This window comes from Myxocyprinus asiaticus, chromosome 45 (assembly GCF_019703515.2).
Source record: "Myxocyprinus asiaticus isolate MX2 ecotype Aquarium Trade chromosome 45, UBuf_Myxa_2, whole genome shotgun sequence".
Taxonomy (NCBI): domain Eukaryota; kingdom Metazoa; phylum Chordata; class Actinopteri; order Cypriniformes; family Catostomidae; genus Myxocyprinus; species Myxocyprinus asiaticus.
Window position 1 is genome coordinate 29,514,794 of NC_059388.1, and position 18,908 is coordinate 29,533,701.

The 18,908-nt window shown below is 40.3% G+C and overlaps 1 protein-coding gene across 4 annotated transcripts in view; it reads left to right on the top strand.

Moving 5' to 3' along the window:
* LOC127435277 (metabotropic glutamate receptor 8-like) overlaps positions 1 to 18,908 on the top strand; it is a 268,255-nt gene that overhangs the window by 203,095 nt on the left and 46,252 nt on the right. For all 4 annotated transcript variants that reach the window (XR_007896164.1, XM_051688613.1, XM_051688614.1 and 1 more), the window contains exon 7: positions 2,714 to 2,914. Coding sequence is in view for 3 of the 4 variants with exons in the window: in XM_051688613.1 (XP_051544573.1) it covers positions 2,714 to 2,914 (201 nt within the window). In the remaining variant the exon portion in view is untranslated. The remainder of the gene's footprint in view (positions 1 to 2,713; positions 2,915 to 18,908) is intronic.

Consider the following 18,908-nt stretch of genomic DNA (forward strand, 5'->3'; position numbering starts at 1 on the left):
TTGAAGTTTTACTAGTAAGAATTTCAATTAGAGAGCTCTAAAATTTAATTTTTACTAGTAAAAATTTCAGTTACAGAGCTCTACAATTTAACATTTACTTGTTATACGTTTCCATTGACTCTCATTCATTTTTAATAACAGAGCTCTACAATTACATTTTACTTGTAAGAATTTCAGTTTGAGAGCTCTACAGTTGCATTTTTACTAATAAGAATTCTAAGAGAGCTCTGTAATTGAATTTTTACTAGTAAGAATTCTAATAAGAGAGCTCTACAATTTAATTTTTACTAGTACTTCTACAGCCGTTATTTTCTGGTCACCAGAAAGGATGGTTGGCTGTGGCCCATTCTAGACTTGAGACACCCGCTAAGTCTCCATTTAAGTTGGTTACCCAGAGACCAATTTCATCTCATGTCCATCCTCTGGACTGGTTTGTGTTGATCGACCTGAAAGATGCATAATTTCATGTGCAAATAGCCCCTCGTCACAGGCCATTCTTGAGATTTGCCTTTGAGGGAAAGGGAATTGCATACGTTTAAAGTCCTGCACTTTATTTAATTTGTCTGTTAGCAATGTCCAGCAGTGTATGTACATGCATCACAGGAGATTTGTGTCATTTTTCCTGAAAGTCATGAAAATTCCCTACATAGTGTCCTTTCCAGCACATCTCAAATTCTGTATTGTGTTTAATAGAATTTTGTGGTTGAAATGTCACTGATAAAAATAACATGTTTGATTCCTTTTTTGCTAAGGCTATTTGCATAACTAACATTTTATGTATCCTAAATACAATTAAATGATATTTTCACACTTAAATCTTGATTGGAAATGATGCCCAATTAAAATATGTTGCTCACAAGTGATGTTTACCTTGCTTTTTCAATGTTTTCTTCAAACATCATTTGTCTCATATTTAATCTCAAGCATGCCCTTCAGTGACACTTTTGTTGACTTGGTTAACAAGTACACTAACTTTTGAAAAACTTTATCTGGGGCTAAATTGTTTGGTGTGATGGAAATGACACAACTGTGGGACAGTTGTAATTTATTTATTTTTTTTTTAAATGGACAAATCATTTTCACACAAATATTTCACTCTGTTTAGATGATCATAGTTTTAAACATGCAATAAATTATTTGTAAAAAAATTATAATTTATTTTTACAGTTTAATATTGAAAATCTGGGTCTGAGACAAGAGCAAGGCTAAAATACTAAAATATGTACATGAAAGGCCTTTTAAAAGTACCAAAAATAAATGATAAAAAAGTGTCCAATTCAGTTTTAATGTGACTCATCAACCCCTGGGACATAAAATCACCGGAAGTTGAAGAAACACCCATTTATATTTTCTGAAAAGCATAGCCAGGGTGTTGCTATGCAGTTGCCTCAGTGTTTTTGGTGGTTTCTAGGTGGTTGCTTACTGGCCCCAAATCAAAAGAGCCCAAGACTGTCTCTATGATGTTCTGGTCTTTTTATGGTTCAAGTTCCTCTTTCAGTGTGTCTTTTGGATTTTTTCCACCTGTTTTTTTCGTCTGCTAGTTGAAAATCGTACATCTGATCGTGTCAAAAAGTAACAGCACATCTCTGTAGCATACTACTATTTGAAACATTAATCATTGCATAGTGTGTATTGTTTCACATACTATATTTAAAAAAATATTAGGCAGTGTACAGTACTGCGCAGAATGCTGTGAGCATGGTAAACTATGGAATTCGATTTTGGATGGTCTGTCATTTGTGACGATGTAACCTCAAATAAAGTTGATGTCCACCTTGTTTTGACACTGGAAGCTGTGTTTTTTTTGGCCTGTTGTTCTCTATGTCATATTTATCATACAGGATATTTTGGGTGTGTTCCTTTTTGTAGAACCAAATGCATAATTTTCCCATTGCTCTGAAACCGCTATAAAAGTGAACTGAATATCATTCACAGAGGCCTAGTAATTCCTCACTGACAGCAGAAGCTGTGGAGCACTCGAGGTCTTTCTAATTCACCTTGCCTGGGCATGCATTTTTATTGATCTTTTATTATGTCAAAAACTGTGCGATAAAAAGATCTTGCCAGAAGCATTCAATACTTCTCTTGCTGGTCTTAAAAAACAAAACTTGAAAAGTGCCATGCTGATTATGAAAGAAATAATCTTTGACGCCCAAGCCAAATTCAATTTGCCAAAACAACACCTAGAATATTTGTTCCAAACGGCATTCATGATATTACTTTTGCGCTCTTGGGAGAGATATGGACGGAAATATTTATTTTGAAAAAAAACATATTTTTGCTGTTGCCTTTAACGGCAAAATTTGTGCATCAGATGGTCAGCACAGTCACATCCTCGATGATTTGATTCGCTAAATACACTAATGAGTGAGTATATTTGAGAAACATTAAATAGCAATCTATTAAGAAGGGAATTACTGCATTTGTTTTCTTCTCATTTGCAAGAGAGGAGTCTCCAAATTAGTTGCCTTTTGCCCAGCTATCATATGACCAAAGCATACTATTATACTACACTTATTCTATTCTATACCATTTTATATTTCACATGCAATTTAAATAAAATTGTATGCATTATACAGTATATATTGCACAGTGTTCAGTAAGTAGTAAGCTACTGTATTCCATTCTGAATCTGTACACACCCTATGAGAATACATATGCAAGTATGCAGTGTGCTGTGTTTTAAAATGTGTGTTTGTGTGTGTTTGCACAGGGCTGGAGAAGGTGGGTCGAGACTCCAGTTTTGAGCAGGAAGGAAAGGTGCAGTTTGTGATGGATGCAGTATATGCGATGGCACATGCGCTGCACCGCATGCACAGAGACTACTGCTTCGGCTACCCTGGCCTCTGCGCCCGTATGAGCAGCATCAATGGTAAAGAGCTGCTGGGATACATCAGGACTGTTAACTTCAATGGTAAGTGGCTGGATCTTCAGTCAAACCTTGAAACTTTATAATAACTTTCATTAAAGGAATGTTCCAGGTTCAATACAAGTTAAGCTCAATCGACAGACTTTGTGGCAAAATGTTGATAATCACGAAGAATAGTTTTGACTCATAACTCATTTATTTAACCCTTTAAGCTTGGTTGGGCCCGTCGGGCCCGTGAGAAAAAAAAAATTGTCAAAATATTAATAACTACATTCTTTACCAACACAAAATGTGTATCGTTTGAAAGCTCTACTTTCCAATACATGTAGGAATTATAACCAAAACTGAACAAGTGCTTTGAAATATGTAGACAAATCAGAAGTGTTCCATTTTGATAATTTATAAAAATACATTTGCGCTGAACATACAGTATTATTGAGTAAAAACATCAAACTGATCAAATAGCCATGTGTCATATGTCATTGGAAAACTCTTAAAGAGTAGAATACAACCAGCCTATTTGTTTTACTCACAGACAAAAATATAGCGAGTAATAGCTAAGTATATGTCTTTGATAATTATATAGGTGTTGCTTACAGTATATGCCACAGTTTTGCTTATAACTTCCCAGAAAATAAACAAAACATAAAATATCACATACCATTACTTAGAGAAGGTGATTATCTTTCAAACAAGCCCATACACAATGTAATTGAATGCATAGATCATTAGATAATCCACACAAAGCACAATGTTACATACTGTATGGCCACCAGGAGATGGCGCCAAGTACATTACACAGACTCAATGATGACTCAAATGGCACAGAATGAAACTCATTCTGTGAAATCTCATTACTAAAATCATGTCTGCATGTTATGCAAACCTTTAGTCATTGTTGTGTTTGCATGTGTAATTAGTTCATATGCACAATTATTATGTTTTATTTGTTTGGAGAGGCTTTTGGACACTTGCAGACATTTTTGGACACTATGATAAATTATATTTGCAATGCTATAACTTTTGATTGCTTTGTCGTATCACACAAAAAAATTCTCAGTTACTGTTGACATGATTGGGAACATAACAAAAGCAGTTTCTTGGAGCCACTTTATTTACAACCAGAGATGTATCATGTCAAATAAGAAAAATAAGGAAAAAAGTACATTTTTGGCTCAATTTATTTTGTGTGTGATTTTTCAGCAGTTTCTTATGCTGAGAGTCTCAGAATGTATCTGTGACGAGGAGGAGGGCATGGCTGGGCCGTGAGGATGCAGGCTCGGCGCTGAATTGTCATAATCAGCGGGGAGGGGAATTAAGACGAGCTGGCGACGCAAGTTGTAACAGGGTTCAAAAGATAGGCAAGGAAGAGGCGGGAACCGGCAGAACCGTCAACATAACTTTAATGACATAAATCAACTTAAACAAACATAAACACACAGACACACACAGAGCGGCCGCACGTGTCTGTCACTCTTTCCAACTGGTGCCTCCGGTTTGTCTTTATCCCCCTCCCGGCTGATTAGGACAATTTAGTGCTGGGCGTGCATCCTCACAGCCCGGCCATGCCCTCCTCCTCATCACAGTATCGTAATCTATATCATTAATATTTGATACATTTTCTTTACAATTATACAAATCACTTGACCCTCCTTGGTTTTTGCTGAGTTATAAGCCTTTAATTTTGGGTATGCCATTGAAACAGGAAATCTTTAAAAACACCTTCAGAGCGTAAAGGGTTAAAAAATAATAATAAATAGCGGTTACAGTAAGGCACTTACAATGGAAGTGAATGGGGCCCCTGGAGGAAGCCCACACGAATACGGGGAGAACATGCAAACTCCACACAGAAAGCCCCTGGGTGAGCTGAGACTCGAACTGGAGACCTTCTTGCCCACCTCACACTCTAGGCACTTTAAAAGAATGTCATGGTCTATTGTCAATTTACACTGATAAGGTTAATAAGTGGGGCGGCATGGTGGCTCAGTGGTTAGCACTGTGGCGTGAGGTTAAGGGTGTCCTTAAGGGGTTTGCCTCTTATATCAAGGAGAGGATTTTTTCTGTTAATATTATTAATCATTCCTCATTGCTAGCACCCATTACTTATGAGGTCCCACAGGGTTCCATTTTAGGCCCTCTTTTGTTTTCAACGAAGGCTATCCCGTCTGGTCTGAACCGACAGAAGGTCTACTGAGACACAAGTCACAGAAAATGTAATGATGGTTACGGGAGGAATGTGTCACAACATACAGTGCATCACACCCTGCTGTGTATGGGGCTGTGTAGCCGCGGACGGGGCAGAGTGCCCACGGTGACACCTGTCCACCAAAAAAGCACCTACAATAGACATTGGAACTGGACCTTGGAGCAGTGGAAGAAGGTCACCTGCTCACCATTTACCTGGGGAAGTAATGGCACTAGGATGCACTGTGGGAAGACGACAAGCTGGTGGAGGGAGTGTGATGCTCTGGGCAATGTTCTGTTGGGAAACCCTAGGTCCGGCCATTCATGTGGATGTCAATTTGACACATGCCACCTACCTAAACATCGTTGCAGATCAGGTACACCCCTTCATGTCAATGGTATTCCCTGATGGCAGTGTCCTCTTTCAGCAGGATAATGAACCCTGTCACACTGCACACATTGTTTGGGAACGGTTTGAGGAACATGATGAGGAGTTCAAGGCCCTGGCCTCCAAATTTCCCAGATCTCAAACCAATTGAGCGTCTGTGGGATGTGCTGGTCCAACAAGTCTGATCCACGGTGGCTCCAGCTGGCAACTTACATAACTACAGATCTGTTGCTCATGTCTTGGTGTCAGATACCACAGGACACCTTCAGGGGTCTTGTAAAGTCCATGCCTTAGCGGGTCGGCACTGTTTTGGTGGCACACGGAGGACCAACAACATATTAGGCAGGTGGTCATAATGTTTTGGCTCATCAGTGTAAATAAATCACGTGATGACTTGTTTGCTCTAAAATAAATAAAGACAATCTGCCCCAACCTGACACTTATGAAACCTTCATTATCATCCCAGTGTGGTTTTATTGTGTTTTTGTTTACCCAACAGCTATAGTAAAAAAAAAATAAAAAAATAAAATAAAAAAAAATAAAAAAATATGATACTGGAATTTTAGTTTGGAGGATTTTGGATAGTTTTGAACTAGGTGTTTGAAACTAGCACTGCTAGAGAAAACAAGCATTTGTGTGATTGAACGTTAAACTCAAAGCCTTATTGTTATTGACGTATAATCCTTTTGACAACTAACCCTGGTTTCCCTTATTATTTTTTTTAAATATACTGTATAACTATATCTGAATGTATATGAACTAATCGATCCATAAACATTAATGTTTTTAAATGAATAATAAATAATGAAAGTGTGCAATGCCATGGGCTATTGTATGGGCTAATATCACTATTTCAAGCTGTTGGTCTTCATGTTAGACGGGGAGCATTTATCTTTGTCAATATATTCTTGTGCTTGTAACAATCACAGATTACTGTGTTCACTCACACAATCTAGTTTTTTTATGTGTTTGCCATTTCACTGCCAAGTTGCCCAGCTTTCATCCTGATTGACACCCCTCAGTGACCCCTAACATCATTACATATACATCAAACTCTGAGGCCAGAAAATCAGAATTAAGCACATGTAGGAGCAGTCATATTTCATCATAATTGGCCGACACTGTGCAGCAATGCTGCCCTACAACATGTGCAGCTGATTCATTTAATATTAGTTTTGCTCTGTGCTACTCTTTCATTTTTCTATCCCAATGTCATTCTGTTATCATATGCTCATGTTTGCCTTCAAGTTGTGTCATTTGCATAACTGCAACTGAGTGATTAAGTCAGCAGCGGCACTGCGTGGGGCGGGGCCACGCGAGACCATTAAAAACCTCATTAATGCTCTTTCTAGCGGGTGATGTAGCCTGCGCTGTTTGTTCCGCCACCTTGTGCTCTTCATCTGTCTGTGTTTGAAGTGAACAGCAGATATGGAAAATTCACTGAAAGTGTATGCTGTTGCGAATGTGACCAGAAACATGGCAGCGTCATTAGAGTTTGTGTGGTCTGTAGCGTTTATTCTTCTTTCCTGTCGGCTTTGATTTGACATAAAGGGATAGTTCACCCAAAAATGAAAATGTTATCATCATTTACTCACCCTATTGTTTTTTCAAATCTGAACGATGCAAAAGGAGATATTTTGCTGAATGTCAAAACTGCTCTCCAAAAAGGACAGAAAAGCCCAAACTGGTCTCAAAGAAACACATTATTATACATACCTACATTTTAGCAAAATGATTTTTACGTGGCTTGTTGTACGTATTGCGGCAGTTTCCAGGTGAATTTAACATTATAGTGCATGACTTGTAAGGTGATCCGTTTTAACGATTGCATTACATAACCAACTACATTTACAAGCTTGTTTGTGTGTGATTAAATTGCGCAGATGCTCAACTGTTAGAGCAATGCACTTGCGATGCAAAGGACCTGGGTACAGGTCCTGAAGATCACATGAGTCAACACTTGAGTCGAAAGTGTCGAAGAAGCACCACAAAATAAGATAATTTGGGAGATAATTTAACTCGCTCTTAGCGCCATGCAGTAGATACATTTAATGTATCTCCATAATATAATTTTGCAAAAATGTCAACATTTATAGTGATGTGAAAAAGTATTTTCCTTATTTCTTCTATTTTGTGTATTTTTCATACTAAATTGTTTTATATCTTCAAATGAGATATAATATAAAACAAAGGCAACCTGAGTAAACACAAAATTCCACCTGCCACCTTTAGCATCAACAACAGCAACCAAACGCTTCCGATAACTGGAGATCAGTCTTTCACAACGCTGTGGTGGAATTGTGGCCCACTGATCTTTGCAGAACTGCTTTAGGTTTTCGAGCATGAACTGCCCATTTAAGGTCCTGCCACAGCATCTCAACCGGGTTCAAGTCAGGACTTCGACTAGGCCACTCCAAAACTTTAATTTTGCTTCTTTTGGGCCATTCAGAGGTGGACTTACTCCTATGCTTTGGATCATTGTCTTGCTGAATAATCCAGTTGCGCTTGAGCTTCAGCTCACGGAGTGATGACATTCTCCTTTAGGATTTTCTGGTAGAGAGCAGGATTCATGTTTTCACACTGGCCCTGAAGCAGCAAAGCATCCCCACACCATCACTCTACCACCACCATGCTTGACCGTAGGTATGATGTTCTTTTTTGTGGAATTCTGTGTTTGATTTGTGCCAGATGTAACAGGACCCCTGTCTTCCAAATGGTTCCACTTTCGACTCATCAGTCCACAGAACATTCTCCCAAAAGGTTTGAGGATCATCATGGTGTGTTTTGGCAAAATTCAGACGAGCCTTTAATGTTCTTCTGGGTTAGCAGTGGTTTTTGCCTCGCCACTCTTCCATGGATGGCATTTTTGGCCAGTGTCTTTCTGAAAGTGGAGTCATTAACAGTGACCTTTATTGATGCAAGAGAGGCCTGCAGTTCCTTGGATGTTGTCCTTTACTTTTTTGTGACTTCCTGGATGAGTCGTCGCTGGAATTTTGGAAGGTCAGCCACTTCTGGGAAGGTTCACTGCTGTGCCAAGTTTTCTCCATTTGGAGATAATGGCTCTCACTGTGGTTCTTTGGAGTCCCAGAGCCTTTGAAATAGCTTTGTAACCCTTCCCAGACTTATGTATTTCAATCATCATTTCTGGAATTTATTTTAACCTTGGCATAGTGTGCAACTGGGTGAGACCTTATAGCCAACTTCATGCTGCTGAAAAGATTTATTTAGGTGTTAATTTGACTGAACAGGGCTGGAAGTGATCAGGCTTGGGTGTGTCTAGTCCAGCTGAACCCCATTATGAATGCAGTTTCATAGATTTGGGGATTTAGTAACTATGGAGGCAAATACTTTTTCACACAGGCCCAGTTGGTATTGGATAACTTTTTTGCTTCAATAAGTAACATTATCATTTAAAAAATGTATTTTGTGTTTACTCAGATTGCCTTTGTTTGTATGTTTATGAATTTTTTAAAACATTTAGTTTGAGATGTACACAAAAACAGAAGAAATCAGGATGGAGGCAAATACTTATTCACAACACTACATCATTTTCATTAGATCAGGCTGAAAAAGCAGCATGAAAGTAGTTCATTCAACTTGTTTACTATATTCCTAGTCTTTTGAAGCAATTCAATAGCTTTAAGTGGCAAACAGACCAAAACATAAGTCATTATTTGCTTAAAGTCTTCCCTTCCACCATAGCTCTCAAGTCTCATTCACTCTTCCGCATATAAAAATTTTGCATGTCATTATTTATTACAAGATATGCAACAAATAATTGCTTTTGGCATCTTTGAACTTTTTCTTCACAGATTAATTTTTAATAAGCACAATCACAAGTAAGAGTTAAGCGCTACACTGGACGGGATGATTTTCAGTTAATGATGACTTAGCATGCAAATCGCATGGGCTACTTTATGATAATTGATTAGTTTTTAATCATTTTTGGAGCTTTTCACTTTCATTGTATAGGAAAGAGCTGTGTGAACATTCTGCTTAACATCTCCTTTTAAAGTTTCACTGAAGAAAGAAAGTCATAAGAGTTTAGAATGACATGAGGGTAAGTTAATGATGACAGAATTCTCATTATTGGGTGAACTATCCCTTTAACGAAAATCTGCTCTGTAACTCTGACATGTATTGATTGTGTGTGTGTGTGTGTGTGTGTGTGTGGCCTCAGGGTGTTTTGCATCAGTGAGATCAGATGCTCTCGCACAGAATTCATTCATTTGCGTGCCCCATTCCTACTGAGTTACTACTGATATTGTAAATGAATGGGATACTAAACTTAGTCACATTATTTTATGGATTTAATACGTACATTTTAATGCAAAATATAATTTTTGCATTATAAAAAACCTTATGTTTGTATGTTTTATTTATCAGAAAATTACATTTAACGCAGCAAATCTTCATCATGAAAAAATGGAATGTACCAAGGTTGGCACAAAACATGTTTGAAAGAGAAATATTATAGGTTTTTCCTTACTTATAATGTCTGATTAATACAAGTGTAACCAGTCCTACTCAACCTGCTCCAAGTGGGATTCGAACCAGCATCTCCTGCATGGGAGCCAGGCATGCTAATGATGTTTACACACTGCACAGCTACCTACCAGCCGGCTACCATTACACAAGGCACAACGAAACATGCTATCAGAGTCATACTATCAGAATATACTCAAATTATTAAGAATGTGAATTCCAAACTTGATATAATGTAGCACTTAATAATGTAGGGTTAAGCTTAGGGTTCGTAATTAAGGAAACACTTTACAATAAAGTTGTATTCAGTAAGTACTACATTACTTAACATGAACTAACAAAGATATATAAATTATATTTACAGGCACTAATGGCACAGTTTTCTCATAATAGCCTGTTTATACTAATGGTGGTCCTGGGACAGTTTTTGCCTTCATCTGTCCCAGTAATAGGGTGAAAAACTAGGGTCTTCATCTGTCCAATTCATCTTAACAATAATAAATTCAACCAATCGGTGTATCCCTTTGCATGATCACCATCAGGCACTGTGGTTTTTGGAAAAAGGAAATTAAATCTTTACTTGTTCCAGCTGCATCTGCCCATCAGCTCAGCCCTGGAGCATTCTTGGAAAAGGCTAGCTGGCAAAAGGCACTGTTTAACGATCTTTTGAAACCTTTCTCAGCAGCGTGAGATGAGCTGCCCACGTGATTTCTCAGTCCATCACAGATGCTTGGCTGTTATTGACACACTTCTGGAGTGGATCAGAAACCCCCGCTGATAAGAGCTTTTCAGTGCCTCCGACACAAGAGTCTCAAATAACATAATGGCTAATTTTACAGGATTACTAACAAAAAAAGAACTGAACAATAGCAAACAAAAGCTCTGTTCCAAAACTTAGTGCACTGCCTATCTAAACAGCATTTTAAGGCATCACAGGCATCAGATGTTATCAAGTGTTGTGGCATCTCAACACCACCAATTCCAGTACAGTATCATTTTTATGCCTTGCCTCTGTGATTGTAAGGACACAGGATAGCCAAATTTCCAAATATTAAAGGAAAAAGAATACACGCTCACATTCTTGTGCTATAAAGTGGTAATGGATGACGAGTCCAATGGCGGATGAGCTAATTCACCTGCACCAGAATGCTCTCATTACTGCTCATCACATTCTCGCTCTACATCACTATACTTCAAACACCACACATACACAGTATTAACAGCTAGCCAGTGTGTAGTAATGAACACTGTGCTGGGTGATTATGGTGGGAAAATGGGAAGAAATGGAGCAGAATGTGTGGAAGTGTGGAAAGACTTTTAAAAGGATGGAGCAATCCATGTTTAAAGAAATATTCCAGGTTCAATACAAGTTAAGGTCAATCAACAGCATTTGTGGCATAATATTGATTACCAAAGAAAGTCATTTTGACTTGTCCCTCGTTTCATAAAAAAAGCCAAAAAACACGGTTACAGTGAGGGTCTTACAATGGAAGTGAATATACTGTTTCAAAGTATAGCCACAAAATGTAAACATTATATTTGTTAACATGATTTTAGTGTGATAAAATCACTTACTTACCTTATCTGTGTAAAGTTGTATCCAATATCATAACTTTGTTGTCATGATGATGTAATGCTGATCAATTCTGTAATCTGGTAAACGCCATAACGCTGCTAAATCCTTAATTTTATAACACTAAAATCATGTTAACATGTATATTTTTTTACACACAGTTGCTACACTTTTGAAATAGTGTGTATTTTAACATTTATGGACTTGGACCATTCACTTCCATTGTAAGTGCCTCATTGTAATCACAATTTTGCTTTTGCTTTTTTTTATACAAACAAGGGATGAGTCAAGCTTTACTTGTATTGAAACCGGAACATTTAAGACTTATTTTGCTACAATGGTATCACATGACTTCACTGTATTTCACGTTTACCTCAGTGAAGGCAATCATATAAAAAAAAAATAATTTAAGATGTATGCATTTCAATTTCATAACAAAATTCCATTAAACTGAATTGAGTAATCTGTACTAAAACTAATAATATATATATATATATATATATATATATATATATATATATATATATATATATATATATATATATATATTAAGTATTTAAATAAAAATAAATAACATTTGCATGCAAACATAAATATATTTTATATAAATAAATATATTTTTTATTCTTTTATTTTTCTAATTTTTTAAACATTACAATAAATAAATTTGATGGAATTTTGTTATGAAATTGAAATGGGTAAATCTTAAAAAAAAAAAAGGCTAAAATACTTTTTAATAGCATTTCAGAAGTAAATATGATAGTTTTGTGTAAAATGTTCTACATTTTTGCCATTTTGGCATGTTGATTTGTCCCTCTCGAATGAAATGAAAATTCTAGTACTTTGCTTTGTGGGTTACATTATCACTTTCGGTGTGCTCTCATTATATCCTACAAATATAGTACGACTGTAACAAAGTTCGTGGTTGGGGCAAGGAGGAAGCGGGAGTTGGCGAGTTCCAACACAAAAATGAACATTATTTTTAACAGAAAATTTATCTTTATTCTTTAAACACTCTAGTCTCTTTGGACGCATGGTAGCTCTCTCCCTCACTAGAATCTGGCTCATTCTTAAATCCGTCTCCAACTCTCACTGCAATGACAAACAGCTGTTAGAGAAAATCATTGCCAGGCAATGATCCTTACTGTTTTCATCTCCTGATCTCGCTCTCCATTCACAAGCCGGTGCTCAACCACGCCCCCACCACCACATACCCCTAAGGCCAGGGAGCCATCTGGCCTGCCCAGTACTCAAGTCCGCAACAGCCATCTGCACCTCGGTCTGTGGACCACCTCGAACTAAAAAGGCTGAAGAGCCAGATACCAACGGGTGATCCACATGTTGGTATCCTTCTTGCGATGGAGCCACTGGAGCGGGTCATGGTTCGAACAGAGGGTGAAAGCCTGGCCTGTGAGGACCACCCACTTGTTGGCCAGACACTCCTTCTCAACAGTGTTGTACCTCGCCAAAAGCTTCTGGCTGATATAGAGCCTCCTCCTCCCCCTCGACCACCCGGGACAATATGGTTCCCAACCCCCCTGTCTGACTTGTTGGTCTGTACAACAAAAGGGAGAGCATAATCAGGAGCATGTAACAACAGCCCGCCACAAAGCGCAGCTTTCACCTGCATAAAAGCCTGTTGTCACGGCTCTGACCACCGTGTCTGGGCCTCCCTTTGCAGTGAGATCAGTCAGTGGGCTGGCAATGTCTGAATAATTAGGCACAACCTTCTATAATAGCCAGCCAGCCCCAGGAACTGTCTCACCTCCTTTTTGGTCTTGGGTCTTGGGCAGGCCGCAACCGCTGCTGTCTTATCAGTTTGGGACGCACCTGCCCGTGACACAAGTGGAACACCAGATACTGTACCTCCATACATCCAATTGCGCACTTCTTGGAGTTTGCCGTGAGTCCTGCCCATTGTAGCGACCTCAGAACTGCCCTCAGATGCTGCATGTGCCACTGCCAATTATTAATGTATATAATGATGTAATCCAGATAGGCAGCAGCGTACGCAGAGTGCGGTCTGAGGACTCGGTCCATAAGGCGCTGAAACATAGCTGGGGCCCCAAACAAACCAAATGGAAGGGTCACAAATTGGTGTAAGCCAAATGGTGTGGAAAAGGCCATTTTCTCACGGGACATTGGTGTTAAGGGGATCTGCCAGTAACCCTTTGTTAAATCCAGTGTCGAATAAAAGCAAGCCGTGCCCAACCGATTGAGCAGATCGTCAATACGAGGCATTGCATACTCGTAAAATTTAGACACTGTGTTGACCTTTCTATAATCCATGCAGAACCGGACCAAGCCATTGCTCTTTGGAACCAGCACCACTGGGCTGACCCAGTCACTGTGGGATTCTTCTATTAACCCCATATCGAACATGGCCTTTAATTCTTCCCGAACCACTTTTTTTTTTGTGCTCAGGTAATTGGTAGGGACGACTGCATACCACTACCCCTGGGGTTGTTTCTATATGGTGTTTTATGAGGTTCATACGACAAGGAAGGGATGAGAACATTTCTGAGAGTTCTCTTTGCAACTGGGCCACGTCCGTGACTTGCAACGGTGAGAGGTGGTCTCTTCAAGTGACAGGGGTGCCTCAATTGGCTTTTAAGTTCACCTCCAGCCCGAGCTCCTCCCTCTCCAGACCCACCGTCACCAAAGCCACGGGGACCACCACCCTCCACAGTTTTAAGAGGTTGAGGTGATAAATTTGCCGTGCTCCGCCCCTATCCGTTAGTTTAACTTCATAATTGACTTCCCTGACTCGCCATGTGACCTCAAAGGGCCCTTGCCACTTTGCGAGTAATTTAGAGCTTGATGTGGGCAGTAATACAAGGACTTTATCTCCCTGTGTAAATTCCCGTAGCCGAGCTCCCCTGTTATACAGCACTGTTATGACATTCTTGAGCCTGTAGCAAATTCTCCTGTGATAGATGCCCCAATGTGTGGAGTTTTGCTCTCAGGTCAAGAAAATATTGAATTTCGTTTTTGTTGTTTGAAGGTCCCTCCTCCCAATTTTCCATCACAATGTCTTAGACACAGCAAGGCTTACACCCATACAATAATTCAAACAAGGAGAACTCCGTGGAGGCTTGCGGGACCTCTTGAACTGCGAATAACAGGGGCTCAAGCCACTTATCCCAATTCCAAGCATTTTTGTGCATGAACTTATGAATCATGCTTTTCAGGGTTTGATTAAACTGTTCGAAAAAGCCATCCATTTGTGGGTGATACATGCTTATCCCAATCAATTTAATCCCCAGTAATTCATATAGTTTGCCTAGCGTACGTGATATGAAAGTAGTGCCTTGATCAGTGAGGATTTCTTTCGGAATCCCCACTCGGGAGATGATTCTGAAGGGTTCCCCGCAGCACTATGTGCTGAAATTTTGCGTAGAGGCACTGCTTCTGGATATCGCATTGCATAGTCCACCAGAACCAACACAAAGTGATGCCCATGTGCAGTCCGCTCTAATGGCCCGACAAGGTCCATGGCAATTCTTTCGAAGGGAACCTCGATCAAAGAAAGCGGGCATAACAGCGCTTTTGGGGTGGCCGACGGATTCACCAGCTGACATTAACAGCATGCTGCACATCACTGGCGAACATCCATGTGAATACCCAGCCAATAGAAATGGGCCATTAGACTGTTTAGTGTTTTTTCTCCTCCTAAGTGACCCGCGATCGGATTATGATGAGCCATCTGGAATAATATTTCCCGATGATTTTTTGGTATCAACAATTTGGTTGTATCCTCTTTTGTCTGAGCGTCCTGCCTCACTCGATACAACTGATCATTTATAATAGAGAAATACAGTTATGAGAGTGCGATGTCTGGCTGAAGACGTTGATCATCAATCACTTTCACTTGACCAAAGGCATGCCTAAGGGTCTCGTCTTGTGTCTGCTCCAGAGGGAATTCCCTGGCAGGGAATCCTCTAAATGCTGGGGAAGCCCCTCCCTTACGTTATCCTGATGCAGAGCTGATGTAGACAGCCCCGGCTCCACCTCCCCAGCCAGCACATCACAAATCCCACACTTAGACGCTTTGTTATAGGACTCATCCACACAGATTTCCCTATATAAAGTGATAAATGCTGGCCAATTCGTACCCAAAATTAGCGGATGGGGATATCACATACACACACCTCATCTTCACCCTGTGACTAGCACCCAAAGCCTCATCATGAATCAGGCATTAATGGATGGAGGTTTGGTTGCAACACGAATCCACCAAGGCCTGGTATGTACCCCCCTTAATACTCACACGATCGGGGGTGGTTTGTGGTGCACTGGGGACCCGAACCAATGTCCCCACCTACATCACTGGGCATTGGTCCTGGAAATGCCTGATCTCCCTGCAGCTCCAGCAAACCGGCCCAGACAGCAAACCGGCACCTGCGACAGCGGTTCCACCAGCCTAGGAGTTAGAGCTGAGAGGGACAGTGGAAACGGGAGGAATGGGCAAACCCCGAAGCTGGGGAAGTGGTTTGGGGGGAGAATTCCTCATTTCCGGGGAGTGGAAACAGGACAGGAGGGGGGGGGGGGAGAGAGAGAGAAGAGAGAGAGATGACGAGGGCTCGCCGGCCCCCGGAAAGGCCATCATGTGATCCTCTGCCAGCTGGACGGCACCATCTGGCGACACGGTTCCTCTTGGAAGACGAGCGATGAATTGCTTCAACACCATCAGATTGATCACCACTTCTGTGTCACACTCCTCCCCGGCCCATACCCACTTCCGGCCACATGTTGTGCCTCGGGGGTCGCGGCTGAGGACTTCTGGGGTGCCAGGCTCCGTAATGCCCGCCGATCCTCCATTTGAGCTTGGAGGTGCTCCTGGAAGCGCTGCTCCTGGGCCAGGAGGGCCTGATGTTGCGTCTATTGCATGTCTGCAAGGGCTCGGATGACTTCGCCCAGTGGTGAGGATTCCATGTTGGCAGCTCTTCCTCCAAAGTCCCGGGCACCAGTGTAACAAAGTTCGTGGTTGGGGCAAAGAGGAAGCGGGTATTGTTGAGTTCCAACACAAAAAGGTGTTTTATTTTTAACAGAAAACTTTTATTTATTCTTTAAACTCTCTAGCCTCTATGGGTGCATAGTAGCTCCCTCTCCCTCACTGGTGTCTAGCTTGCTCTTAAATCCATCTCCAACTCTCACTGCAATGACAAACAGCTGTTAGAGACAATCATTGCCAGGTGATGATCCTTACCGTTCTCATCTCCTGATCTTGCTCTCCATTCACAAGACGGCACTCAACCACACCCCCACCACCACAACGACATACTCAATACATTTGCATTTTCCGTGCTAATTTTGAGGGGAAAAATTGGCAGAATTCTGCATATAGGCTTTAAAAATGCTTAATCATGTTAAATGGAGAGCACTGCACTCTTATGGCCGAAACACACTCTACGAAAGTATGTGAATGCAGATGCGAGCACTTGGCCATGGCATTGCCAACACACGGCCCAGTTGAACATGTGTGACATGCGTTCTTGCGTTACTGTGGTGGGAACAAACCTCACTAATTAAGGGGGTGATAGTTACGTTCAAACATTTGTTTCATTAAAATGGATGTGCTATTATTCAGGTAAGTTGCTATACTGTAAATATATTGACTTTAACTTACTTGCTCAGCAATATTCTCTTTAAACTGTTGCTCTGCCATGACAATAGTTGAGTTGAAGGAAAAAACTCACCGTAGAAGTGGACAGTTCACACTGATTTTTCTCTAGCGCCCCTTGTGGGAATACTGAGAATGTAATGCATAGTTGCGTTAAGTTATGAATTGTGGTCTGACACATTTCAGAATGCAGTGACGTGTAAAATCAATCTTGTGTTGCAAGATGTGTCTGCGTTCACACACTTCAGTAGAGTACGTTTTGGCTCTTAGACTGCAATTCATGACTCAATGCAACTACATGTTGCATTCTTAACGTTGCCTCAAGGGACGCTATTGCAAGATTAGTGTAAACTGTCCACTTCTATGGTGTTTTCTCTTTCAAGTCAATTACTGTCATGGAGGAGCAGCAGTTAGAATATTTATAGCAGCTTACCAGAATAATAACAAATCTAGTTTAATGACAAAGGCATTTGAAAGTAACTCTATCGCCCCCTTGAGTACTGAGGTTTGTTCCCACCACAGTAACGTAAGAATGCACGTTATGCATGTTCAATGGACATTGCATTGGCAATGCGGTTGCCAAGCGCTAGCATCTGTGTTCACTTAATTGCGTAGAGTATGTTTTGGCTTTTATTGGTAGCTGAAGTTCCCATATTAGCCAAAATATTTAATCAATAAATAAGCAAGGGCGAGGCATGTGAAGAACTTTGGCCACGTCTGCACTACTACGTCTTTTTTTTTTTTTTTTCGAAAACGCCTTGATTTTGTACCACACATTTTGGAAAATTATGACGTTAGGAAACTAAAAACAAATAATGGGTTTTCAAATAAAAAAAGGATTAGCGTGGATGCGACCTTTGTGGATGACTGGTATTCTAATTCTGTGGAAATCTGAGGAACTTTCTGTAAAGTTCTGTGGGCAAAGACTCCATGTGGGACACGTTGCATACAAAAACTCCTAGAAGAATTAGTATGGTAGTATGCCATTTTAAAAATACCCATAGTGTATGTTAATATGTGTGCACACAGAAGCATTCAGAGAGAAAAGAGGCCACAGACGTGCCAAATAGAAGTTGATACAAATGCAGATATCCAACTCCGAGCATCACACTGCCTGCCCACCAAAAGGGTAATCGGCAGCTCGGCGACAATTACACCCGCTCCAGTGGCTCCCTACATACCCTTATTTTTAGACAAGTGCTGGGAGATGTGTAAAACAAATCCCCTTGTAAGTCATGGCAGCGTGACTGTGAATCTTAAAATGGAGTGCAGCGGGAATGCCGCTGGCTTTTAACTCTATAACAGAGCCATGTCTTTTCTTTTCAAAGGGATAGTTTCTTCAAAAATGAGACTTCTATTATTACCTAACCCTTTAATGTAAGTCTTTGGAAATTTCCCCCAATTTTAGTGTATACCAGGAGAATTGGAGATTGAAGTCACATTTCTTTTCCTCAACTTCCTGCCTTCTTTAGTTTGAAAACCCACCATGTCCATCCTCTTCCTCATCAGTGTCTTTATTATAGCAACTGAGATGCTCCTAAAGATGATGAGGGGATTGTTTGTGTTGAGTCAGACTTAAGTACGCCCTTGATAGGCTATTAAGGTGTCATTCGCTGTATTCACATTCCTAAACACCAACAACTCCTTTTGATTCTGCAAACAAAAAGGAAAGTGATAGAATTGGAGGGCCAAAGCATCCTGATGCAATATTTTCTGAGAATATAATGAGCCGGATTCCACAACAACTTGTGCAGCGAGAATCCAGACAGCTCTGTTCTTTTATTAA